Source organism: Prionailurus viverrinus, chromosome E1 (assembly GCF_022837055.1).
Source record: "Prionailurus viverrinus isolate Anna chromosome E1, UM_Priviv_1.0, whole genome shotgun sequence".
NCBI classification, from domain to species: domain Eukaryota; kingdom Metazoa; phylum Chordata; class Mammalia; order Carnivora; family Felidae; genus Prionailurus; species Prionailurus viverrinus.
In genome coordinates this window covers 10,037,671-10,065,596 of record NC_062574.1, presented here as the reverse complement: position 1 = coordinate 10,065,596, position 27,926 = coordinate 10,037,671, and the positions used below count along the sequence as shown (strand labels likewise).

Sequence of the window (27,926 nt, the reverse complement as noted above, 5' to 3'; positions counted from 1 at the left end):
ATCATACGGTATTTGTCTTTTTCTGACTGACTTGTTCACCGAGCCTAACGTCCTCAAGGTTCATCCGCGTTGTGGCATGTATCAAATTGCCTTAAACATAAGGCTGAATCCTATTCCACTGGTTGTATATACCACATTTTGTTTATCCATGCATCCATCAATACCTACTTGGGTTGCTTTCACCTTTCGGCCCTTGTGGGTAGTTGTTCTATGAACATGGCTGTAAGGCATCCTTTTGAGACCCTGCTTTCAGTTATTTGGGAATATATCCAGAAGTGGATTGAACAACTCATATGAGAATTCTAGTTTTTAATTTTTGAGGAATTGCCACACCGCTTCCCATAGCGGGTGCACCATTCTACTTTCCCGACGATAGTACCCAAGGGTTCTATCAAACTTGTTAGTTTGTGTTTGTTGCTGTTGTTTATAGGAGCGATGCTAATGGGTTGGGTGCGGTATCTTGTCGTGATTTTAATGTGCATTTCCCTAATGATTAGTGATGTTGAACAGCTTTTCATGTACTTCTTGGCCATGCATATCTTCTTTGGAGAGATGTCTATCCCAGTTCTTTGTCCGTCTTAAATCATGTTTGGTTGTGTTGTTGAGTAGTAGTTCTTTATATGTTCTGAACATTAGCCCTATTTTTGTCTGCTTCAAAATACTACAGACTGAGTGGCTTATACAACAGACATTTATTTCTCCCGGTTCTGGAGGCTGGGCAGTCCAAGATCAGGATGCTGGCTGTTTAGTTCTTTGTGAGGGCTCTTTCCTGGTTTGTAGACGGCTGCCTTCTTACTATGTGCCCTCACAAGGTCTTTCTTCAGTTCCTTTTATAAGACCATCAATCCTATCAGATGAGGACCCCACCCTTGTGACCTCATTTAATTTTAATTTACCTCCTAAAAGCCCTATCTCCAAATACACTAACACTGGGGGCTAGGGTTTCAACATATGAATTTGGGGAGAGTGGGGGACATCATTCAGTCCATAGCAGACCTCTCACCAGATAAGTGATTTGCAAGTATCTTCTCCCCTTCCACGAGTTGCCTTTTTACTTTGTTGATTGTGTTCCTTGATGCATATAAGTTGTAAATTTTGATGTAGTCCAGTTTCTATAGTTTTTTCTTTCGTTGCCTATGCTTTTGGTGCCATATTGAAGAATCCGTTGCCAAATCCAATGCCACAAAGTTTTTTCCTGTGTTTTCTTCTAAGCATTTTACAATTTCAACTCTTGCCTTTAGGTCTTGGATCCATTTGGGGCTAACTTTTGTTTATGGTGCAAATTCATTCTTTTGAATGTGGATATCCAGTTTTCCCCAGCACCATTTGTTGAAAATACTGCCCTTCCCTATTGAATGGTCCTGGCACTACATTTTAGTTTTTATTCTTAGTTACCCTTTGATAGATCTTTTTGAACTATTTCTATAGAAAGAGCTCTTGAAGTATTTTGTTCCCATCTCCTTTTCTCCTGCTTTAGCTCATTCACTTAAAAAAAATTTGTTTTTAATGTTTATTTATTTCTGGGGGTGGGGAGAAGGGCAGAGAGAGAGGGAGACACAGAATCCAAAGTGGCTCCAGGCTCTGAGCTGTCAACACAGAGCCCCACGCGGGGCTTGAACTCAGGAACTGTGAGATCATGACCTGAGCCGAAGTTGGACGCTCAACCGACTGAGCCACCCAGGTGCCCCTCATTCACCTTTATTTCTTTGATGTGAAGCCACATTATAGGTAAGGAAATAACTACTGATTAGTGGGCATCCACTCCTTGGGGTGTTGGCTTCTTGGTTCAGCTTTGGAGACAGAAGGATGGCCCCCAGGCAGTGATTCTGAACTCTTGGTCTCAATATAGCTCCCAGATTATAGCCTCTCTCCAGGGCCTGCATTTCGTATTCAGTGGCTCAACTCCTCCTCTGTGTCTTATCTCAGATTACACCCTATTTGTTATGGATCTCTGCCTTGTGGCCGCATTTCATGGTTTCTGCAAGTTCTTTACTCCGTTTTTGAAGTGTGTGTTTTTTTTTTTCAGGTTTGAGATGGTGTGGCTAGTGATGTATAAATGCTCTTTTCTATTTAGATTTTGGTTTATTACTTCTTGGCTCTTGTTTTCTTTAAGTGACTTCTGCTGACAAGATCAATTTCAGTGTGCCATTTTTCTTCTAATGCTACATGGACATCTGTGCTTTTCCTTCTTTACTGGGAAGGAATCTAAGGCCAAAGAGATGACTTCTCATCCCGAGACCACAGGAAATAATAAACTTTGAAGAGTTTCCCGTGGCTCCAGCTGAAATCCGGGATTCCCTCGGCTGCTCCCCAGACAGATTCTCAGCATTAACATTTTGGTGTTAGATGGGAAATTGAACCAGCATCTGAGGACTCTTCATTCTTCCTGTAGTACTGAGTTTCTAAACCTTGACTGCTGACATCTCAGGGCAGACATCTCTTCGTTGTCGGGGCCGCCCTTTGGATGTTGAGTAGCATCTCTGGGTCTACCCAGTAGCACACCCCAAGTTGTGACCACTAAACACGTCTCCCCTGCCCCTGGAGGGCAGAGCCATGCACTCACTCACACACACACACACACACACACACACACACACACACACCCCAGTTGATAGCCACTACTGTTGAGGTCAAGAGCAAACTCAGCACATGTTCTGAAAAGCCCAAGCTAGATATTTTCAGCGTGGTCCTCCCTTACATTCTGTTTCCTGCCGAGTCCCCTGGTGATTGAGCTATGTGAACATTCTTATTTTGTTAGTTCTCAGACTTGAATGCTTCGGCTTCCCGCTTCCTGCTGCTTATTGTACTTGTAGTCAAGACCTCAGTGCCTCTCCCACTCGCAGACATTCTTTATTTTGTGATCGTCCAGAATGGTTTCCCCATCGCCCTTCTGTTCTCTTGCCTTAAAAAGGTCATAAATCTGAGGCCCCGAAACAGCCCTTCCAACACAAGTTCTGCGGGCAGCGATTAAGCAGCAGAGTAATGTGTTTTGAGGGACTGGGAGACCTGTGCTTGGGCTCTGACTTTCCCTGGGACCCAGACACCTAATCATATTCCTAAAATAGCTGCTACCTCCTCCCTCTCACCCCACTCCCCCTCTCTTTTCTTTTCTACTTTATGCCACACAATTTATGAGTTATGGTTTAAATAGAAGTCTTAACTCCGTTCTGGAAAGGAAAGAAGCTTGGTAAGAAAATAAAACTGTTGGAAAATTTAAAGAAAACAGCCCCAGGAAGACGCTCTTCCCACCCCTGCAGGAGTGGGTTCCCAGATTTAATTGTAATTCCTTCATCAGCTTGATCCTTTGACATGGTTCAGGAGGATTTGCAGAAATCAGGGAATTAACAATGGAAACCTTTTTTTTTTTTTTTAATTCTTGTATTTGGCGAGAGTTCATCTATTTATTTTCTGTCACTCACTCGCATCCAGAAGGAAAGTCTGAATCACCCGGTATTCGTACCTGTGTTCTCAGAAGCTAGGCTGCATTAAGGTTGGGGCCAATTCTCATGATGGGAGGATGTCTGCCCTCAGTGTTTATTTTCCTCTTTGCTTTCCCTCTTTCATGTTTCCACATGAAAAGTGGCTGTTCTGTGTATAGGAGGAGCACTTTCCTTGAGTCTAGTGTGTCTGGATCCTGCCACTGACATGGATTTAATCGATCCATTGCTGTGTAATGTTGAGATAATAAAGCAGAGCCACCTTCCACTGAACATAGTCACAGTGTTTGTGGGGAAGGCAGCTTATAGTCGTTGAGCGCCTTCTGTGTGCTTGGCCCTCGGCATCCATGTTTTCTTTCCATCGGCACGTAACGACTCCATTTTATTAGGTGAACATGTTGAGAATCAGTGTTGGAAAGGCACACCTGAGTTCACACAGCAAGCAGCGATACTGGGTTTGGACCAGGAGCATTGGATCCAAAAGTCCTCCTGGTGACCAAAGATTATTCACAGAGGCCATACCATCCCTGACGTTTAAGGGCCAATGACAGCTGGGTTTGAATCCTGGCCCCATCATAAACTCTGTGATTTGGGCAAGTCGCTTAACCTCCTTGATCCAAAGAAAGTGTCTCCATCTGTAAAGTGGGGGTGATACCTACCTATGTCATAGGGTTACGGTGAAGATTTACAGAGACACCCACAAAAAACACTTAGCCGTGCCTTGCCAGGCTCGGAGTGGCACAGAGTAGCTGCTCTCACGTCACTGCAGTGTTTCCGTAACTAACTGGTTCCCTGTGTCAGAAGTGGAGCGTGTGAAAGTCTGCAACAGTCTCGGTGTGGGGCGTATGGGCACCTGCTCCCCTTCCGGCAGGAAGTCTTCCTGGAAGTGAACAGAGAGCAGGGCCAAAGCCGGCCAAGCACTGCCAGTGGATAGCTCTGAGCATAAGCCTTCCCAGTCTGTTCCAGGAGAGCCCAGAGCTGGGGGTGGGCAGAGCAAGGGAAGATAGGCAGTCTCCAGAAGACTCGGAGAACGCTAGGAAGACACTGGTTCAGGCTGAGGATGTCGGGCGGGGAGAAGTTTAATAATGTCCAAAACCATGAGAAAGGGGAGCAGGGCGCAAAGCCAGCACTGGGTCTGGCTGGGCCAGCTCTCACCAGCTCTCACCCTCTCACCCATCCCTGGAAAGCTGCATTGATCCTACAGAGCCCGATACTACTCTGGGAGTCCCATCCCGGGCACGTTCCCTACCTATAGGGTTCTCTTCCTGGTTCGTGTGAGGGGGACATTAATTATTTCATTCCCGTATATTTTGCATTTGGAAAGAAGGTGGAATTTGATGGGAAGAATCTGGCTGGTGAATGGGTCGAAACAGAAGGCTTAGTCTGGGGGAAATAACAGGGAAAACGAGAGAAGGGAGCCAAGAAAAGATCATGGCAGACAGGAGCGGTCCAGATGAGACAAGCCGTCTGGGTACATCCATTTGGAAATAATTTGATTGGGTTCAGAGAGTTCTAGGAGAATAAAGAAAGGAGTAATGATACAAGTGGAATAACCCTGAGAATTTTGCCTCCGAGCAAGTGACATCTCAATCTTTGAAAAAGAGTTGAACATTTTCCAGGTGCTCTGCCCAGAAGGTGGCCATATTTGTTGCCAGAGGGCAACTCCTAAGAGAGTTTAGATCTTGAGTTTTGACTAAGACAGCAGAATCACCTTATGTTTTCACAAAGTAAGCCCTGTGTTAGTCATTACAAAGTCGTTGTAATCATAACGTAAAAGGATGCCTTGATCAAACAGGTATCTTACTTAAGGCGTCTTCCTAAGTCAGACTGACATGTTACAGGTTGGTTCTGTACTAACTGGTGAAAGTACTCAGTAATTCTCTTCAAGAACCACTCAGGCTATGTCAGCTCATTAATGAGGGGAGTCCTAATGAAATTAGTTACTGTGTAGCTGTCAACCCAAGAACGCTCATTGTTGCCATGGAAACCAGCATGAAAAATTGTGGGTCAAGGGGCGCCTGGCTGGCGCGCTCGGAAGAGCATGTGACTCTTCATCTTGAGGTCATGGGTTCGAGCCCCACACTGGGTGTGGAGATCACTTAAATAAATCAATGAACCTAAAAAAAAAAAATTGTGGGCCAAGAACGAAAAATAACTGGTGCTAACGTCAATAAAATGCACAAGAAGTAATACAGAATAAAAAAAGTAATCATAATACCTGAAACCAAGCCGAGACTGCTAAGGTTCAGAACTAATCCTACAACTGAAATCATGGATGAGTTTTCTCAGAAACTCTTGTAGAAAACAATGGCAAAGTCTTTAAATACATTTTTTCACCTGTAGCCATGTTCGCGTGGCCAGTATACAGCAGGCCGGTGGAATGAGTCCAGGTAGAATCGTGGACACATGCCACCTCGAGCTAATCACTTTAAGTAGGAAGAGAAGCTGGCTGGCCCTGGCTGAGGGGTGCTGTCGGTTGAAATGGCGTCCTCCAGCCAGGAAAAGGAGACAAGAACAGGAAGAGGGCACAGCCCGAGCTAGGCTGGGGAGGGGGCCTATCGTTTTTGTTTTAGGTAGCTAATGGGGTCTCGTGGGATGTGGCGAGGCTCCCGGTTAATTAGACCTCCAGGTTCTATGGGTGTGGCTGCTGGAGTTTGCTGTCACCTGCTGGTGTTTTTTAAAGTGCATTTTTCTGGTTTGTTTCTTTATTTTATTAAAAAAATTTTTGTTTTTAATATTTATTTATTTATTTTCAACGTTTATTTATTTTTGGGACAGAGAGAGACAGAGCATGAACGGGGGAGGGGCAGAGAGAGAGGGAGACACAGAATCGGAAACAGGCTCCAGGCTCCGAGCCATCAGCCCAGAGCCCGACGCGGGGCTCGAACCCCCGGACCGCGAGATCGTGACCCCGCTGAAGTCGGACGCTTAACCGACTGCGCCACCCAGGCGCCCCTAATGTTTATTTATTTTTGAGAGAGACAGAGCTCGAGCAGGGGAGGGGCAGAGAGAGAGGGAGACACAGAATCTGAAGCAGGCTCCAGGCCCTGAACTGTCAGCACAGAGCCCGATGCGGGGCTCGAACTCACCGACTGTGAGATCCTAACACTTAACAGACTGAGCCGTCCAGGCGCTCCTGGTTTGTTTCTTTGAAAGGATGCGGCATCACCTGTGGTTTTGGTATTCTGTGTCACACCCTTGGTCATGAGAATCCGCAGAGGCAGAGTTAGAGCTGAATAAGCCCCTAGAGAGCATTTACTCCTGTCCCATGGTGCTACTGATGGAAGAAACGGGCTCAGGGAGGTCAGGACATGGCGGGCCACACCTCATGCAGGAATGAGAGCCCTGAGTGCTGATCACAAGACTCAGGCTGCTTTCCACAACTTTGTATGTGGGCTTTCCCCTTAGGCCTTTAACTACATCCTGCCACTTTGCACAATGTTTCTTCCATAAAATGTTTTTGTTAGGGGCGGATAACTGCTCTACAATGTCAGATCCAACCAATTAAAATATGCTCCAATGTCAGATCCGACCAATTAAAATATGCTCCATTAATGCTTTATTTTTCTAAAGATTTGTTTTCATGTTTATTTATTTGAGAGAGAGAGAGAGAAAGAGAGAGAGCAGGGGAGGGGCAGAGAGAGAGGGGGACAGGGGATGCAAAATGAACTCTGTGCTGATAGCAGTGGGGGGGCTCGAACCCATGAACCGTGAGATTGCGACCTGAGTCGAAGTTGGATGCTTAACTGACCGAGTCACTCAGGCACTCCCATTAGTTTTTAAATGATACCCATTTTTGTCCAAAAAGAAGAAAACGGCTATGCTTCTATGAACTCCAATTTTGAAGTAATTCATTTATATCTATTTGAAAATTAGGTAGGTTGTGTCATTATCAACCCTGAAGCTGCAAGCCCTATGGACATAGTAGGTCTTAACCCAAGCTGACCTGTTTTAAGGGGATAGGTATATATGTAGTGTGTGGGTATACAGTCTAATCCTGTAGTGTGATAATAGTATGTATTATACCATATGCTAATATAGTAATACCCTGACCAACCAGGAGCCGTCATTTTGCTGTAACGTCAGAGCATCAATAATATTGCATGTACGTTTTCAATAGTTTGGTAAAAGCCACTGCGAGGTTGTAAAAAGTAGCCTCATGCAAAGGCGTCGTCTTCAACGCAGAATCCTCATCTTGAAGTCCCCTCAGAAGCCCCCGTTCTCTGCGATAACAGAGGGAAGGTGGAGATGGGGGGGGGGGGGAACTCTGCGACGCCACTCAGCGTGTTCAAGTTGTGGACATACGTGTTTTTCTTTTCGGTCTTGTGCAGAAGGACGGCCTCTCTAGGACAAACATGAGGAGCGCGGCCAAGGCCTGGAGTCCAGTCATCAAAGCGGGCAGCCATGGGGCGGACCGTGCGCGGCCCCTCCCTGCAGCCTCTTCCGGCATGAAGAGTTCTAAGTCTTCCACCTCGCTGGCGTTTGAGTCCCGGCTCAGCAAGGTACAGACCGAAGCGCCCGCCTGGCGTAGGGCTGCTGGGCGCCCCCCGGGGTGGGTGGGGGGGCTGGGCGGGAGGATTGAAGAGGGCAGTAAGCGAGACCCGTGGCCTCTCAAGGCCAGAAAGGAGGCTCCGAGGAGGGTCCCAGGGGCTCCCCTGTCCTGGATTACGTGGACTCTCCAGAGAGAGTTCTGCCCTCAGTACCGCAGGAGGTGGGGGTCAAGATCACCAATGATCTTCACGGGCCTGATAAGTGGAGTTATCAGTGCCCCATCCTTGTCTGACTTGGCCGTCAGCCGTGCTAACACCGTTGATAGCGCCCTCCGTCTGGGAATACCTTCTCGGCTCAGTTTCCTCCTCACTCCCCAGCGGCAAATCCTTACTCCCTTGGGTTTCCAATGCCAGGTGGGCCCAGGGTGCAGTTCTGGGGCCTCGTCTCTCTTCTAGCTTCCCTTACGATCTGGAGATGAGAGTCAGAGACACTATAACCTACCTGCACACATACTCTTAGAAAATCAAAATAACATCCTAATGAGAAAAGAAAACTGACAGGCAGTTAGTTTATAATTAAATAATCCGTATTCCCATCTGCATATGCCTGCGTATGACTGCCGAGGGGCCTGAGGTGCCCCTCAGAGCACCGCAGATGTGGTAGCTGTGACACAGACTGACCCAGGCCCGTCGTGTACGATGACTCACATACCACGAAGGATGTTGAGGGAGTGACGTGATGGTTTTCAAATGGTGGACACTCTTGGTAAAGTTCTGAACCAAAATGCAGTCTTCCCTAGTTATTCTCAGAATGTTCCATGTGCCCATCTTAAAGCTGTGCCAGAAGTACATTTTTAAAAAATGTTTATTTATTTCTGAGAGAGAGAGAGAGAGACAGAGACAGAGAATCCCAAGCAGGCTCCGCACCGTCAGCACAGAGCCCCGTGTGAGGCTCGAACCCACGAACTGTGAGATCACGACCTGAGCCGAAATCAAGAGTCGGATGCTCAACTGATTGAGCCACCCAGGCACCCCAGAAGTACGTTGTTTTTACATGTGAAACAAGAGGATGCTTGAGGCTCAGATAATAATAAAAAGGCATGCCACCTTTGGGAATGTCTTTGCAAGATTGTCACATGCAAGATTGTCTGGGTTCCCTGTTCTCTCACCCATTAAATATATAAGTAGGGCCACCAATTGGGGTGATGACTAAAAATGCCCCCAACACATTTCCAGCATGCTCCCTGAGGGTCAGCGCTGTCCCTATTGAGAACAGTTTTTCTAGGTGTTAGCGCCTGTTCTCGTGAATTTTAATACTACAGTTGACGCTTGAATGCGGGTTTGAACTGCACGAGTCCACTCATATGCCGATTTTTTACAGTACAGTACCGTAAATGTCTATTCTCTTGTGATTTCCTTAACATTTTCTCCTCTCTAGCTTACCTTACTATGCGAATACAGTATGTAATACGTATCACATACAAAATGCATGTTAATTGACTGTTTATGTTATCGGTAAGGCTTCTGGTCCATAGTAGGGTATTAGTAAGTTTGGGGGGAGTCAAAAGTTGTATGTGGATTTTTGACTGCATGGGCATTGGGACCCTTAACCCCTGCGCTGTTCAGGGATCAGCTGTATGAGTAGATGACATCCAAGTTTGCGTCTCCATCCAGATGCCCTCCAGCGGCTTTTGTGACCTCGCCTCTTGGATGTCTGAAAGGCACCTAGAATATAACATGTCCCAGACGGGTTCCTCCCCCTCCCCGTCTCCTGCCCTCAAACCTGCTCCTCACGAATCTTCCCCTTGAACAGCTTCATCCCCTCAGTGGCTCAGGCCAGAGCCCGTGGCCCCATCTTGGGTCCTGCTTCTCTCACGTGCCACACGCCGTCAACAAAACGCCATCACTTCTGCCATCAGACTCGATGTCGCCTTCAGCCCACTCCCACCGCCGCCCTTGGGACCACCCGGCTCATGCCACCGCCTTCCTTGCGCAGCCTTCCTCGGCAGTCTCCGTGCTTTGTCTTTGCACCCTACATTCCGTTCTCAGCCAACGCCAGAGTGGTCCTTCTAACGCATTTGTCATGTCACCTCTCTGCTGGAAAGTCCCTCGGGGCTCCCCGTGTCACTCAGAATGAAAAGCAAAGTCCTTGATGTAGCCGGTGACGGCCTGGAGATCCCGTTCCCTCTCAGACATCATTGCTGTCCCCTCTGCCCTGCCCCCCGAGCTCCGGCCACACAGCCTCCCGGTGCCCAGCGGCACTGTCCCTCCACGAGCCGGGCGCACTCCTTCTGCCCAGAATATTCCTCCTCCCCACCCCTGTTCCTCTGCCACGTCTCCCTTCAGTCTCTGCTCAAATGTCACCTTACCAGATGTCACCCCTGACTACTCACTGTAAAGTGGCCCCCCATACACCCTCCTCACCCTGCCTCATTTTCCTTTTTGGCTCTTACTACCTGCCTGGCGAGTATCTGTCTCGCAGCGGCTAGAATGTAAGCCCCATGAGGGCAGGGACCGTGTGCTCTTTGGTTTCTTGCACAGCTCTGTCCCTCACGCTTAGAAAAGCACCTGTCCCCTGGTTGGACACTCAGTACTCATCAAATGCCTAAGTCCACTGGGTCTGCTGGGAGCGGCAGTGTGATGGCGGCCTGGAGTGAGAATAGCACGGGCTGGGAGCGGGGCAGACCAGGCTGAGTCGGGATCCTGCCTCGAGCCCTTTCTAGCTGTGAGCGCTCAGGCAAGCTGGGTAGCTGTCCTGAGGAGTAACACGTGGAGAGAGTGATCTACACACAGTTTTGTTTATCATTCTGTTGCCCTGGACTTGCTCATTATTTCCGTGGCTCTTATTTTTATTATGCTTGACCTACAGCACATTTGGGACACATTTTTAATGCAGATTTTAAATTAATGCATATACTTAAGACCATTAGAGCTCCTGGAATATATCGAGATGTTTTTAAAAGCAGTGTTTAGGGGCGCCTGGGTGGCTCAGTCGGTTAAACGTCCAGCTCGTGATTTTGGCTCAGGTCACGATCTCACGGCTGTTGGGATCAAACCCTGAGTCGGACTACATGCTGACAGCGCAGAGCCTGCTTGGGATCCTCTGTCTCCCTCTATCTCTCTGCCCCTCCCCTGCTCGTGCATGCGTGTGTGTGTGCCCTCTCTCAAAATAAACTTAAAAAAAAAACAAAACCAGTGTTTAATAACAAGGTGTAAAACTCAGGAGGGTTTTCTAAGAACAATGAAATGTTGGTTGCTTCTGCCACTGATAGGTATGCTTTTTTGTTTATTTTTTAAAGTTTATGTATTTATCTTAGAGACAGAGAGAGAGAGAGCGAGCTGGGGAGGGGCAGAGAGAGAGAGGGAGAGAGAGAGAATCGTCTCGACGCAGGGCTTGAACTCATGAACCATGAGATCATGACCTGAGCCCAGATCAGGAGTCGGCTGCTTAACCGACTGACCCACCTAGGCGCCCCTAAGTGTTTTTGGAAATCTGTCCCACAGGAAAGAAATGTCAGGACAAAAGCAAATATCTCTGTTGTCACTTCTGATTCTTGGGGTCTCCAGGTCTTACCCTGTAAAGAGAATGGGAGCGTTTGAGGGAAGGGGTAGCAGAGGGGGCTACACCAAGCCTGTGCCTTTTCTAGCCCTTGTCACGTTTCTCTGCCTTGGCCATTCTCTCCTTTCCCCCTCTAGTCGCAGGTAAAAGATTTGTGTCCCTCAGTAGTTTACTCTGAAAATGGCAAGCACACAGAGAAGGTGAATGACAGTGACCCCCCCCCCCGCCCCATATACCACCACCTGGATGCACAATTGGCATCTTAACTATATTTGCTTTATAGTCAATGGATACATACAGACTGGACAGATATATTCGAACCGGCACAAATAGGAAAACTGAAACAAATCCACCAAAGTGGAATGAAATGCCCTATTGAAATAGGCCCCAATTACAGGAGCAGCATGGGCACGGGGTGAGGGCCTGGGAGCCTGGATGGCCCCGGGGGCTGTCACCACAAGTCCTCCTTGGGCCGCTGGAGCCCAGCGCAGGAAAGGAAAGCACCTGGGGTGCCCTGACGCAGACAGGCCGCCCCACTCTGGCCGTCTCTAAGGCTCGAGTCTATCAGTCAGGACTCCCTTTGTTGCAGACGACAGAGCATTGGCTTGAGCGAGCTTCGGCAGAAAAGAAATGGATTGGACACATCTGAGGTTCCCATGTCACCAGGGGAACAGAGGTGCAAGACGAGCTCAGGGAGGCCAGGATTGACACTGGAAGACCCGAGGACTCTCTGTCTGTCGCTCATGTCCGCGTGCCTCTGTCCATCTGCTCCGTCTCCTGCTGACGTCTGTTCTCCTTCAGCTTGTATTACGAAGCCTGGCTGCCAGCGTGGCCAAGCCTCCCGCATCTTCTCGAAAGACCTGGCCGCTTACTTCCAGTCACTTGCTTTGCTTACTTCTGATTGACTCGGCAAAGAACAAAATCAAACAAGCAGCAAAAAATTGGGAAAGGTCTCTGCTTAGCTAGGCCTGAGTCGTATACTGACCCTGCCCAATCTCCCATGGCCAAGAGGGAAGCAGGGTCTTTGGTAGCTTAGGCATGTTCTGCGTGAGGCTTGGGGACCCAGTCATTCTTCCGTAATCATTCTCAGGGACTGCTCTGCACCTGTGCTGCCCAATGAAATAGCCACTAGCCACGTGTGGCAGCTGAGCCCTTGAAATGTCCACCCACAAACCTTGAGATCAGGACGTGGGCCAAAACCAAGAGTTGGACGCTTAACCGACCGAGCCATCCAGGTTCCCCTAAAATGCTTCATTAATATATTTATTAATGAAAATATATTTTTAACATTAATTTTAAGAAAATATATTTTTAACATTAATTTTACCTTTTGTTTTACTCATGAGCATTTTTTTGTTCAGTTTATTTATGTTGAGAGAGAGCAAGCACAAGTAGGGGAGGGGCAGAGAGAGGGAGCGAGAATCCCAAGCAGGTTCCCTGCTGTCAGCACAGAGCTAGACACAGGGCTCGAACCCATACACCATGAGATTGTGACCTGAGCCGAGATCGAGAGTTGGATGCTTACCTGACTGAGCTACCCGGGCATCCTACTATTTTAAAAAAAAAATGTTTATTTATTTTGGGTGGGGGGAGAAAGAGAGAGAGAGAGAGAGTGTGCGTGTGTGTGTGTGCACGCTCACACGAGTGGGGGAGGGGCAGAGAGAGAAGGGAGAGAGAGAATCCCAAGCAGGCTCCGTGCTGTCAGCGTGGAGCCCAACGCTGGGCGTGATCCCAAGAACCATGAGATCAAGATCAAGAGCCAAAATCAAGAGCCGGACTCTCAACCGCCCGAGCCACCCAGGCGGCCCTCATTTTATTCTTTTAATGTGGCTGGTGTTATGTTTCCATCAACAGTGCTGCACTAAACCTTTGGTTCTCAAGTGTGGTCCCCGGATCAGCATCATCAGCATCCACCGGGAGGGAACTTGCTAGGAATGCAGATTCTCAGGCCTCACTTCAGACCTTGGGAACCACACTTGGTGGTGGTGGTGGGCAGATTGGAGGCTGGGGTGGAGGCAGCAGACTGCGTTTTCACAAGACCCTCAAGGATTCTGACGCACGCCCAAGTTTGAGAGCCCCTGCTCCAACCCTAACATGTTTTCTTCCTTTGGAGAGGGGATCGGGGGGCGCCTGGGTGGCGCAGTCGGTTAAGCGTCCGACTTTGGCCAGGTCACGATCTTGCGGTCCGTGAGTTCAAGCCCCGCGTCAGCCTCTGGGGTGATGGCTCAGAGCCTGGAGCCTGTTTCCGATTCTGTGTCTCCCTCTCTCTCTGCCCCTCCCCCGTTCATGCTCTGTCTCTCTCTGTCCCAAAAATAAATAAAAAAACGTTGAAAAAAAAATTAAAAAAAAAAAAAAAGAGGGGATCAGGTGATGTGTGATTTTAGAACTTTGGATTCTACCAGTCCCCACCTTTGTGGAATTGAGAGGAATTTCTTAGTTACATTAATCTGTGAGCTATTTAAAACTTTTTCCCTTTATAAGCTTTCACGCGCAGGTGCTCAGCAGCTCAAATATCAGTGGAAGCATTATTGAAAATACTTACTAAACATATCAAAGAAGCGCATACCTGCCCTAGTGATCTTCTGTAACAAACCCAGAAATCTCAAGCAGCGGCGAAGCCGCATTCGGTGACCAGGAAACAAAGCCCCAGATGCAGCCATGAATAGAGAAGGAACAAGAATTACTAAGACAAGTAGCTTTCCGTGTCTGATGTAGCAGCAGCCAAAAAATAGTGACAGAGGAAGAGGTTTGCTTCAGAGGACAAGAAGGACCAGTTTTCAGTCTGTACGGCCCGCCTCCGGGGAGAGCTTCTGCGCGATCGATCTTTCTCGAATGGGATTCCTTGTGGAGGGCCCAGGGGAAATGAGGTGCTCCCTGTAGAACAGCCTTGCTGCCATCCCAAGTCCGCACGCTGCCTGGTAAGGCCATAGCACGCTGCTGGCCTGTAGCACATCCGCTGTGTCTTTTTGCCTGGAAAGGACAGGATCAGATCTATTTACAACACACAGTGGGACCACGAAGGGGGAAGTCTCCCACTGCTTGCCAAGTCCTGTCCTCTGTGGCCTGCACCTGTCATCTCGTCAAGGACGAAGCTCTTACAAAAAGGTGGACGAGGAGAGTGGGGAGCAAGCTCTACCCCCTGGGCGCCACACCCAGGGCGCGGAGGTGGGTGGAGGCCTTGGGGGGCTTGCAGGAGACAGTTTCACTTCTGGCCCCAGTGGGTGGGCGGGCGGATCGGGGTGGGGGGGAAGAGCCTCCCATTTTGGATTCCCTGTTCTGGTTGGCAGACCGAGCCTTCGCTCTCCTGGCCTTTTGCTGTGGATTTAGATTATTCAACACTTTGCGTCCAATTTACGGATCCTAGCACCGTCGGGGGAATCAGATGGAGGAAAGCAGAACCAAGTGCACATCATTTGCATTTTTGCGTTAGAAACCCCCTTAACTGTAACGATTTCCCTTTTTCATTTGAGGTGTTTGTCTAGGGAATTTTCAACATCTCAAATCAGAATTGACTTTCTTTGGGGACCCAGGGAGGCATGCGGGCATGCTTCTAGGCAGAGCGAATAATAGGTTTTTTTCTATTGAGAAAAAGTTGCTGCCATCATGAACTATTGTCATTTAGTGCTAAACACGCATTTCACTGATAATTTGAGAGGCTGGAGAAATGGGGTGCAGGAACCCTTGTTACTCTGAGACAGGAGGTAGAAAAACAATGATGCAGTCCCCAGAAGAAGGGCAATGGAGTGGGGCGCCTGGGTGGCTCAGTCGGTTAAGCGTCCGACTTCGGCTCAGGTCATGATCTTGCAGGCTGTGAGTTCGAGCCCCGCGTCGGGCTCTGTGCTGACAGCTCAGAGCCTGGAGCCTCTTCCGATTCTGTGTCTCCCTCTCTCTCTGCCTCCCCCCACTAATGCTTTATCTCTGTCTCTCTCTCAAAAATAAATAAGTATTAAAAACAAAAAAAAAAAAGGAAGGGCAACAGACTGATTCTGGCACAACCCAGATGCCATATTTAGTCCTTTTGTTAAACTAGGGGTCTGTGCAATTGGCCAGAAAATATGGTTCTGCTCACTTCTAGGGACTGGAAGTACATGTCAATCATCCTTTCCATGTTAGCTATTTGTTTTTAAAATGAATAATTTGTTTAAAGACATTGACTAGAACTTCTGGGCTAATCTTAAGACTTTTACCATTTTCCCTCTTTTTTTAAAACATTTTTTTTAATGTTTATTTATTTTTGAGAGAGACAGAGACAGAGACAGAGAGAGAGACAGAGTGCGAGCAGGGGAGGGGCAGAGAGGGAGGGAGACACAGAATCCGAAGCAGGCTCCAGGCTCCGAGCTGTCAGCACAGAGCCCGCAGCGGGGCTCGAACTCACGAACCATGAGATCACGACCTGAGTCGAAGTCAGACGCTTAACCGACTGAACTACCCAGGTGCCCCAGCATCTTCCCTCTTTTCGGGGAATTATTGTTTCATGAGTAGAGTCTCACTTTGCGATGGTGGAAAAGGTCCGGAGGTGGATGGTGGGTGGTGATGGTTGCTGAACAGGGAGAATGTACATAATGCCACTGACGTGTACACTTAAAATGGCACATTTTGTTTCGTGTTTATTTTACCACAATAAAAAAAAAAATCTCTAAAATAATAATGGGGAGAAAAGGAAAAAAGTGGACTAGGATTTGTAAGGGTGGAAGCAAGACTTCACCCCAATTATAACCCGTCCCCTCATTTTCCTTTTGTTTTTTGTTGAAGCCAAACACACTTAGAATAAAGTATGTGGGGGCGTCTGGGTGGCTCAGTCGGTTGAGCGTCCGACCTCGGCTCAGGTCATGATCTCACAGTGTGAGTTCGAGGCCCGCGTCGGGCTCTGTGCTGATGGCTCGGAGCCTGGAAACTGCTTCAGATTCTGTTTCCCCCTCTCTCTCTGCCCCTCCCCTGCTCATGCTCTGCTCTGCTCTCTCTGTCAAAAATAAAAAAAAAAAAAAACATTAAAAAAATTTAAAAAAAAAGTGTGAGAACCACACACACACACACACAAAATAAATAAATAAATAAATAAATAAATAAATAAATAAATAAATAAAATAAAGTATGTGGAGCGCATTAATCTTAGTCTTAGCCATACAACTCATTGAGTTTTTACATGTGGCCATATCTATATAAACCACCACCAAGTCAAGATATAGAACATTCCGCCCCCCCCCAACCCCAGAAGTTCCTTCCCAGTCAGTAACACCCCCAGAGGGAACCACTATTTTGACTTCTATCGCCATCATTTGGTTTTTACCAATTCTTAGCTCTGTAAAAAGTGAAATCAGGAAGGGTATACTCTTGTATGTCTAGTTTCTTTCACTTGGCCTCTCTGTGGGATCCATTCATCTATTGGTGTATCAGTAATTCCTTTTTTTTTTTTTTTTTTTACTGTGTACTTTCTGTTGTCTACTAAGTCATTCTTTAATTTTCTCCTCTTGCTGGTGAACACGTGGATTGTATTTTGGGGGGCTCTCATAAATAAAGCTGCTGTGAACATTCTTTTGATGAGCCCATGTCCTCATTTCTCTCTTGGATACAGATTTAGGAGTGGGATGGCTGAGTCATAGTGTGCAGATATTCACCTCTAACAGATACTGCCAGCTTTACAAAGCAGTTTATCGGTACACACTCCCGCAAGCAGAGCATGAGAGTTCCCGTTGCTTCACAACCTTACCAACACTTGGTTTTGTTTTGTTTTGTTTTGTTTTGTTTTGTTTTGTTTTGTTTTGTTTTGTTTTCTTTCACACCATTCTGGGGTGTGTATTGTTAATACCTTGAAATCTTTTTTTTTTCAATGTTTATTTTATTATTTTTGAGACAGAGAGAGACAGAGCATGAACGGGGGAGGGGAAGAGAGAGAGGGAGACACAGAATCGGAAGCAGGCTCCAGGCTCTGAGACATCGGCCCAGAGCCCGACGCGGGGCTCGAACTCACGGACCGCGAGATCGTGACCTGAGCCAAAGTCGGACGCTTAACCGACTGAGCCATCCAGGCGCCCCAATACCCTGAAATCTAAACAATGCAAAAATGGAAATGTTTTTTTTTTAATTGTGCAAATATTTAAACACCTACCCTTCAGTAAATGACCCCAAAGCCAGTAGAGTGGGATGGAGCTGGCCCTTTGGGCTCTCAAGCCAGAGTGGGTGGCAGGGATGCCTGCTCCAGGCCTCCGTTGATTTGAGGGCTTTCCCATACTGCTCTCTCCAGATGTCAGATATATTCGGGATGGCTCCGGGCATCTGCCTGGCTCCAGTCTTCTAGCACTGTTCCTCTTCAGGAACGTTCTTTCGAGAAGACTTACGGCGGTTGAGAAAATGTATTTGCAGTGTCTCTCGCTGACCCTGACTGTAATTTACTTGGGCCAGAGCTGTGAGCTCATTTAGGGGCTCCCCCTCTTAGATTTCAGTTCCTTTTAACACATGTTTGTTTTCCTGGTTTCGTGACAGGGAAGAAAGCAGAAAAGGAGTTTCTGCTTTCTTTCTGTCTCCACAAGCAGTGTTCTTCTGGCCTCCGGGAAAGTTCCTTTATTCCCTTTGAACACATCTGTGTGAGATCATATATGGAGTGCCTGGTATGGAGCACATGTTACATGTTCAGATTGTTTCTATGCCCTCCTTCTGCTTCCCCCATATATGTGTATGTGCACATATACATACATATGTATACACGTACATATACACACACACATACGTACACACACAGACATCTCTATAACTGAGATATGTATTTTTAAGCTATTTTTTGTTGTCCTTGAATTTTCTGCACATTGTCCCATCTTGCCTTTTGTGCATCTCACAGTTCTTTTTTTTATCATCTCCCTCCCCCTCCTTTTTAAAAAATTTTTTAATTTTTTAAATTTTTTTAATTTTAATTTTTTAATTGTTTAATTTTTTAATTTTTTAATTTAATTGTTTAATTTTTTTAATTTTTTTAAATTTTTAAATTTTTTTTTAATTTTAATTTTTTAAATTTAATTTTATTTTTTATTATTTTTTTTTTTATTTTTTTTTTCAACGTTTATTTATTTTTGGGACAGAGAGAGACAGAGCATGAACGGGGGAGGAGCAGAGAGAGAGGGAGACACAGAATCGGAAACAGGCTCCAGGCTCTGAGCCATCATCAGCCCAGAGCCCGACGAGGGGCTCGAACTCCCGGACCGCGAGATCGTGACCTGGCTGAAGTCGGACGCTTAACCGACTGCGCCACCCAGGCGCCCCTTAAATTTAATTTTAATTTAAAACCCAGGAAGGCAGGGTTTTTTGTTTTTGTTTTTTAGAGAGAGTGAGCAGGGGAGGGACACAGAGAGAGAACAGAGGATCCAAAGCAGGCTTTACAGCAGAGAGCCTGATGCAGGGCTCGAACTCATAAACTGTGAGATCATGACCTGAGCCGAAGTCAGGCGCTCAACCGACTGAGCCACCCAGGTGCCCCCAGGAAAGCAGGTTTTAAAAAAAATCATTATTTGAAGTGTGACACGATGGGTCATATTCACCCATCATCTTATACTATTTGAAACAGTAATGGAAGGTCGTACTCTGTCCTGTAAACGATAGACACAGGCTTGTCTAGCTTTGCAGGTTTCCACCTCCCAGTGGGATACTCCTGAAAGTGCCATCACGGCATCTTAACCACAGGGCAGGTGCTATTGCGCTGTGTTTTCTTGGTCTATAGCACTCCCTACTGATGATACATGTTTTCATCCTCTGTCAGCTCAAGAGGGCCAGCAGTGAGGACATGCTCAACAAACCAGGAAGTTCGGCCGCTTCTGGGGTAGTTCGACTGAAAAAGACTTCGACAGCTGGAGCCATCTCTGAACTTGCTGAGAGCCGCCTGAGGAGCAACCCAGGTAGGAAGGACCCAGGTCGGAGAGCCCAGGGCAGGAGGGCCCCAGGCAGGAGGGACTCAGAGAGGAGGACCCCAGGCAGGAGGGACTCAGGCGGGAGGGCCCCGGGCTGGAGGGACTCAGGTGAGAGGGATCCAGATAGGAAGGCCCCAGGCAGGAAGAACCCAGGCGGGAAGGACCCACGCAGGAGAGCCTCAGGTGAAAAGGACCCAGGTGGGAAGGACCCAGGCAGGAGGTACAAGGGACCTAAGCAGGCCATTCATCTTGGTGTTTTGAAAAACATTCAATGATTCCTGCGTCCCTCCCCTCATCAGAGATGTTTTGCTGGCCCTTACTCTGGGCCAGGAAGGAGTTTAGGCAACGACATCCCTGCCCACGGGGAGTTTACATCTAGTGAGGAGACTGAGAAGAAACAAAAAGGTAGGGAGGAGTGCTGTGGTTCCCTCTGTCCGTCTCGCTGTCCATCTGTCACCGTGTGTGTGTGAAATTCCTCCGAGGCATTTCTGGCAAGCTAGCGATGGTTCTGGGGTCATCTTGGTATGAGGCGCATATTCGATGAGTGAATGAACGCTGTAGGCCTCTCACGGGCCTGGGTGGACGGCATCCTTCCTGGACCCTGTGGAAGTCTGGGAAAATCCTCCCATAAAGGCTGCTCTGAGTCACTTAGGTGGCAGTGGCCACTGGGACCCGGGGAACTTTCTCAGGTTTCCTAGTTTTGTGAGAATCAGAAAAGGGTTTTTTAACCATTATATGTGAGTTCAGAGCTTGGAAAGCATAAAACGCCAGGAATGTATTTGATTTTATTTTGGTCAGAAAGCTAAGATTTCCATGGTCCCACTGTTCTAGTGCAGATCTCCCTGTATTGCTAAATTGTCTGAGATGGGAAAATAGCTGAATTATGTCATTAGTACTTTGTAATGGAGGTTGAATGGTAGTATACTTACGATTTTTTGTGTCTGCATAAAATACCACAACCCAGATTAGCTCTCCAAAGGTGTATTTTAATGTACTCGGTTTTCACAAAGTTGAATCTATGAAGAGTATATGTGGCTTTTTTTTTTTTTTTTTGATCTAAGGGCCTCATGTTTCTATACAATGGTTTTACTATTTTAAAGACTACTTTCATACTAAATACACACATTTGGTTTTAAAAATACAACAAATGAAAGTACAACTTCTTTCTATCATGCCGGCCTAAACACGAGTTTCAAAAGTTGACAAAGCACCATTTTTAAAAAAATGACAAAAAGATCTCACTCTGAAATATTGATGTAAAAGTGTGAGATCCAGGGACGCCTGGGTGGCTCAGTCAGTAGTAAGCCAGTAAGTCAGTGACTCTGGATTTCGGCTCAGGTCATGACCTCACGGTTCGTGAGTTCGAGCCCCGCATTGGGCTCCTCGCTGACAGTGTGGGGCGTGCTTGGGATTCTCTCTCTCCCCCTCTCTCTGCCCCTCCCCCCACTCAAAGTAAATAAACTTAAAAAAATGTGGGATCGGAATATTAGCAAATAGAATTCAAGAAGAAATTAAGAGAATAATAGTATACGTCGCAACGAAGTGGATTTATGCCAAGAAAGCCTTAATGTTTGGAAATTTAGTAATATAATCTATTGTACAATATTGATAGACCAAGGAAGGAGAACCATTGGTCATCTCGGTAGAGGTGGGAGACACATTTGGCAAAATTAGCAATCTTCCCGTTTTTAAAAACAAACTTTCAGTTTGCTATAAATGTATGGATACTTGTCTAGTGGTATGACGTATATGTATCTCAAACCAAAGCCAGAACTGTCCTCAATAGTGGAATCCTGGAAGTCTTCCCATTAAAATCAAGAATGATTCAAGATTGCCCATCACTGGGTGCGTCTGGGTGGCTCAGTTGGTTAAGCATCCAACTCTTCATTTTGGCTCAGGTCATGATCTCACGGTTTGGGCATTTAAACCCCGCGTTGGGCTCTGGGCTGACAGCACGGAGCCTGATTGCGATTCTGTCTGTCTCTCTCTCTGCCCCTCCCCTGCTTGCTCTCTATCTATCTCTCAAAAGTAAATAAAAATGAACAACAGCAACAAAAAAAGATTGCCCATCATTATCCCTGTCAACTAAGTTTTTCTGCAAGTATTAACCAGGGCAGTGAGACAGAGGAACAATAGCTACATAAATATTAGAAATGAGGAAACAAAATGATGATTTTATGCAGAGGATAACATCATACGCTTAGAAAAATGCTTAGAATTTCCTGAACATTTGGGGCGCCTGGATGGCTCAGTCGGATGAGCATCCAACTTTGGCTCAGGTCATGATCTCATGGTTCATGAGTTCGAGCCCCGCATCGAGCTCTGTTCTGACAGCTCAGAGCCTGGAGCCTGCTTCGGATTCTGTGTCTCCCTCTCTCTCTCTGCCACTCCCCCGCTCATTCTCTCTCTCTCTCTCTCTCTCTCTCTCTCTCTGTCAAAAATAAATAAACATTAAAAAAAAAAAAAGAATTTGCCGAACATTTTATCATTAGAAAAAACTTAGAATGTCCCGCAATCTATTAGATACAATAAGAGTTTAGTGTGTCGTTGTAGAATACAAAATATAAGTCACTTTCCTATCAGTGACTGGTTGGAAAAGATAAATAACATAAGAAATGATCCCATTTATAAAGGAATGTAAAAGGTAAAATATATATAGGAATAAACTTAATATTATAAGAGACCATATATATATTTTTTGAGGGGGGGTGCAAGTGAGCAAGGGACAGAGAGAGAGAGAGAGAAAGAGGTACGGAGAGAGAGAGACAGAGAGAGAGAAAGCGGGACTCACCTGGGGCTCATGTTTTACCCGAAGTGGGGCTTGAGCTTACCTGATGCAGGGCTTGAACTCACAAACTGTGAGATCATGACCTGAGCCGAAGTCAGATGCTTAATGACTGAGCCACCCAGGTGCCCAAGAGACTGTATTTTTAAAAAAATAATCTTAAAACTCTTTTGAAGGACATAAAAGGAGAAATAAATAAGTAGAAGGATATATATACGTGGTTCCTGAATAGGAAGTTTAAATATAATAAATATTTAATAAGTATAATATCTTAAATATAATAACATTGTCTAAATTACTTTATGAATCTCTTTTCATCCCAATGAAGGTATCCGCGGAAATTGACTGGGAGTGCAAACACTGGGAAAATGATACTGGGTTTATCTAAAACAGTAGTTCCAATGGGCGGCCCTCTTGCCCACCACCCTAACCCAAGGAACAATTGGCAATGTCTTCAGACATTTTTGATTTTCATAATTAGGGGGGTGCTACTGACACCTAGTGGGTGGAGGTCAGGGTGGCTGCTAAATGCATAAGACAGCCCCCCACAATAAAGACTTATCCAGCCCAAAACTTTAATAGTACCTCTGTGGATAGGTCCTGATCTAGAAGACTAAATATTCGTCAATAATCAGAAAATTTCTAAAAAAACGGTAAGCAAGGGACTAAGTTTAAGCATCTTGGAACTGGAGAACCAATAGGCAGTTCAATGGACGATGGAGAAAGTCCAGATTGCATTGGACTAGTATATATATAGGATAGTATAGGACAAAGTAGCATCTTATATCAAGACTGATAATTCATTCGTAAGTAACGACTGATTGATGGGGTGCCTGGGTGGCTCAGTCGGGTAAGCGGCCGACTCTTGATGGTGGGTCAGGTCATGATCTCGGTTCGTGAGATTGAGCCCCAATTTGGGCTCTGCACTGACAGTGCTAAGCCTGCTTGGGATTCTCTCTCTCCCTCTCTCTCCGCCCCTCCCCTGCTTGTGCTCTCTCTCTCTCTCAAAATAAATAAATAAACACTTAAAAAGTATTAAAAACAATAATGACTGAGTCTTTGGGAAAAAATAAAACAGGATTCTTATCTCATTCCTGCCATCAAAATAAATTCCAAGCGGATTAAAGATGTAGACATTAAAAAGTGAAACCATGAACGTACAAAGAGAAAAACATCAGAGTCAATTTGTAGTCTTGACCTTGGAAGGGGCTTTCTAAGTAGGAGCAAACACAGAAGCCATATAAGAAAAGATGAAAAATCCCATAAATATAAAAAACTGCCTTGTAAAAAGAGGAAGGTATTTGCAATACATGTAACAAAGGGCTTATGTCCAAAGAGTTTATATAAATCAATAAGAAAAAGAAAAATAGTACAATAGGAAAATGGCTAATTCACACACACACACACACACACACACACACACGCGCGCGCCACTAGAAAGATGCTAAGTCTCACATATAGGTAAAGAAATGTAAGTCAGAATAATAAGTAGATATACTATTTCCCCTAATAAATTAGCAAAAATGAAAGTGGTTGATAACTTCTCATGTTCTTAAGGGTGAAGGAAGCTGGCACTCCACATACACTTGATGCACAAAGATAGTTAGGTAATATCTGTCTGCATTTGAAATATGTATAGTCTTTCACCAAGGATTTCTGCTACTCAGCATTTAATATGACTTATTTACTTGAAAAAGGATGACGATATATATCGACAGTTGTGGCATTCTTATAATAGTAAACTACTGGAAACACCTAAGCGTGTATCAGTACAGAGCTGGTTGCATAATGTGAGGGTGATGCTGTGGAATACTATGCAGCTATGAAAACTGACACAGTAGATTTGTATGTAACCAAAAAGGAAAGATCAAAGTACATTACTCAGTGGGGAAAATAGCATGGTGCTTATAGTACGATCTTTAATTTTTTCAAATATACATTAATACCTATATTTGAAATCACAACTTTTTTTTTCTGGAGGGATATAAAAATGGTTATCTTTGAGGAGTTACCTGAATTGAAAGTGGTGGGGGAAAGAGACCTCATGTGGGATCTTTCTATAGTGTTTGAAGATTTTTAAACATATCCATACAATGCTTTAAAAATTAAAAACAGAGTAAATACAGGTCAAAACCTAAAGGTTTTGTTTGTTTGTTTTGCCTTAACCAAATCTTCCACTTCTACTTGCTTTTGTGATGTTTGTTTAACCGTTTTGTTGATGAACTATTTAGTTGTTTGATCACAGCATGTGCTTCCTTGGTTCAGGATTCCAGAGAAAGACTTGGGTCTCATCCTGGCTCCTCAAGTGGGCTCACTCCCACACCTCCTAGGGCAATAGCCTGTTTAATTGTCAAATTAAGGAAGTACTTGCATATCTGCTACATAGTGATGCTCTCAAGACAGAGATCTTGAAGACTTCCTAAACTGTAATGGGCTAGTGGGTTGCAAGGCACAAGTTACGATTCCTAAAGTTTCCATATGAATTCAGTTTGCCGCTTTCTTTACTGTAACGAAATTATGTCCTTTGAATTAATGGAGTTGCATTCGAAAATGACAGCTTGCCTCTGGAACTTTTATTTTGAAACGCGGGCAGTGCTCAACAATTCTCTAACCAGCTTTTTGGACAGCTGGCGCGTCCGTGCATTGTCGTGTATCCCTAAACTGCCTCGTTCATGGTGAATCAGACGTGTGCATCAGCCGGTGAGCCAGCTGTGAAGCCACACGGTGACGCTTCCCGTCAGCCAGGCTTGTCTGTTGTAGGTACAGGGGTGTTAGGTGGCCATTTGAATATTGGATCACATTTTTTTCTCTCTGTCTCTTTCTCTCTTTTATACACACGAGAAACAGGGAAACAAAAGTGCTGGTACTTTTGTAGTAATAAGTGCAGGTTTTAAAATCTCAATGCCATGGCAACAAAAGATGGAAGTGATTTAGTTTGTTAGAAATGGCACCCCCATTGGATGTTGGATTTAGAAGCCTGCTTGAGATTCTCTCTCTTCCTCTCTCTCTCTGCCCCTCCCCTACTTGTGAGCTCTCTGTCTCTTAAAATAAGTAAATAAACATTAAAAAAAGAAAAAGAAAAAGAATGAAAACAAAGAAAATAAGCAAAATGCTAACAATATGTAGTTGATTTCCTCTTAAAGGAAAGTTGCAATTACAAATTATATATATAGACTCTTAGGGAACAGAGTTCTTTTTATGGCCCTCAAGTCTTAGTTTCTGAACTTTTGGCCTTGGGACAAGTTTTCCATAATGCATGGTATGTGTTATTTCTGTTTTCTTTCAACTGCATTAATTTTATTTTTTTAAGTTTATTTATTTATTTTGAGAAAGAAAGAATAAGTAGGGTGGAGGGGTGGGAGAGAGAGAGAGAGAGAGAGAGAGAGAGAGAGAACCCCAAGCAGGTTCCACATTATCAGCGCAGAGCCCGATGCAGGGCTTGAACTTAACAAACTGTGAGATCAGGACCTGAGCTGAAATCAAGAGTCGGACGCTTAACCGACTGAGCCACCCAGGCGCCCCTCAACTGTACTAATTTTAAAAAGGATCTTAGCATGAAATTATAATATGGTATTATAGTTTTAAACTCACAATAGTTAAACCTGCGACCAGCCTGTATTGCGTGCACCCTGTGCTGGGGATCAATCCGTCGTTAGGGAGAACCACTCAAACCCAGTACCAGCAGAAAATGCTCCGTGCTTTGGTAATAATAATTTCATGGTTGCTCACACTTGCACATAGTGCTAACTCACCATCTGACCCAGGTCTTGAATGGGAGAGCATGGAGTTTCTGGAAGCCTTTTCTAGAATATCTCAAGAACAACAGTTTCCACACTCCACATCCACTCCTGCTGATTTTCTTTCTAGATCAGTATTATTTTTTTTTTTAATTTTTTTCAACGTTTATTTATTTTTGGGACAGAGAGAGACAGAGCATGAACGGGCGAGGGGCAGAGAGAGAGGGAGACACAGAATCTGAAGCAGGTTCCAGGCTCTGAGCTGTGAGCACGGAGCCCGACGTGGGGCTCGAACTCATGAGCTGTGAGATGGTGACCTGAGCCGAAGTTCGAGACTCAACCTACTGAGCCACCCAGGTGCCCTTTACCTATAATTTGTATATGCATGCATGATTTTTAATTGTCAAAATCAACTAATGTTTTTTTAAAAAATTTTTTTTCAACGTTTATTTATTTTTGGGACAGAGAGAGACAGAGCATGAACGGGGGAGAGTCAGAGAGAGAGGGAGACACAGAATCGGAAACAGGCTCCAGGCTCTGAGCCATCAGCCCAGAGCCCGACGCGGGGCTCGAACTCACGGACCACGAGATCGTGACGTGGCTGAAGTCGGACGCTTAACCGACTGCGCCACCCAGGCGCCCCTAGATCAGTATTATTAACCTATCTGTGTTCCAGCCCAGAAACGTTCTTCTTCCTTTTGTCCCTAAGGTACCCTTTGTATATATCTCATCTTACCCTGTTGGGGTAGATTTAGAGAACACGATGGTCCCTCGTGCGTAGGCACTTGCCCTCCCTGCTTTCGCCATTGACTGCTCATCTCCGGGTCCCGCAAAAGGTGGGGGGAGCCCCCACAAAGCTACAAAGGAATCCAGCCACTAGATGGCAACCTTGTCAAGACACTGCCGCGCCCTTCTGCTATGAGCCCTGGTGCTGAGGCATGGTTTCATTACCAGACTTGAGAAGCAGTCCTCCTTTCACATATTCACTAATTCAACAGATATTTTTGAGTGCCTCCTGGGTGCCCAGCACTGCTCGAAGCAAAAAGAACCATCGGTGAAGAGGAAAGAGATGCCTGCGTTCACGAGCGCGACGTGCAAGAGGTGATGACGTCAGCCGGGTAGAAAGGGGTGACCCACAGTGAGAGGCCACTGTGGCTGCAGCTGCGTGAGCGAGGGCAGCCGCGGGAGGCGAGGGCAGAAAGGCCAAGGAACAGAAGAGTGACATGATCTGACTTCATTCCTTTTTTTTGTTTGTTTTTAAAAATGTTTATTTTTGAGAGAGAGAGTACACATGCAAGTGCGTTGAGGGTGGGGGAGCAGAGAGAGAGAGAGAGAATCCCAAGCCCAGCTCCAGGCTCGAACTCACGAACAGTGAGATCATGACCTGAGCCGAAACCAAGTCAGATGCTCAACCGACTGAGCCACGCAGGTGCCCCCTGACTTCATTCTGAAAGGAGTCCTTGGCTGCTTGTTCAGAGGGGACGAGTGGAGTGGGGAGGCCAGACCAGAGGCTGGGAAAGAGGTGGCCTGGGCAGGGTTGTAGCCGTGGAGCTGGGAGCAGTAGCCAGGTTCTGGGTATATAGAGTCAATGGCTTTAAACGCCCCTGATGGGTTCTTTTGAACTGTGGTAAAAGACGCATGACATAACAATTATCTTCAGAAGCATTTCTAAGGGTACAGTTCAGTGGCATTAAGCACGTTCACAGTGGCCTGCAGCCATCCCCCCTCCCCCGTCCACCCACAGAGCACTTTTCCCCCTGCACAACTGAAACTCTGTCCCCACTCAACACTAGCTCCCCACTCCTTCCTCCCCCGCCCCCAGCCCCTGGCAACCAGCATTCTGCTTTCTGCCTCTGTGAATTGCCAGTTCTAGAGACTCCATACAAGTGGAGTCGGGCAGTCCTTATCCTTTCGTGCCTGGCCTATCTCATTTAGCATAACGTCCTCAAGGTTGAGCCGTGCTGGAACTTGTGCCAGAATTCCCTTCTTCTTTTTTTTCCTTTAAGGCTGAATTCCATGACGCTGT

The 27,926-nt window shown here is 46.0% G+C and overlaps 1 protein-coding gene across 6 annotated transcripts in view; it reads left to right on the top strand.

Annotated features, from left to right (window-relative positions):
* The window catches only part of SPECC1 (sperm antigen with calponin homology and coiled-coil domains 1), a 286,669-nt gene that overhangs the window by 75,235 nt on the left and 183,508 nt on the right, over nt 1-27,926 (top strand). For all 6 annotated transcript variants that reach the window (XM_047834069.1, XM_047834070.1, XM_047834068.1 and 3 more), the window contains 2 exons: nt 7,769-7,939; nt 19,231-19,366. In XM_047834069.1, the coding sequence (XP_047690025.1) occupies nt 7,793-7,939; nt 19,231-19,366 (283 nt within the window). In that variant the 5' untranslated portion in view covers nt 7,769-7,792. Of the gene's footprint in view, nt 1-7,768; nt 7,940-19,230; nt 19,367-27,926 lie in introns of those variants that run through there.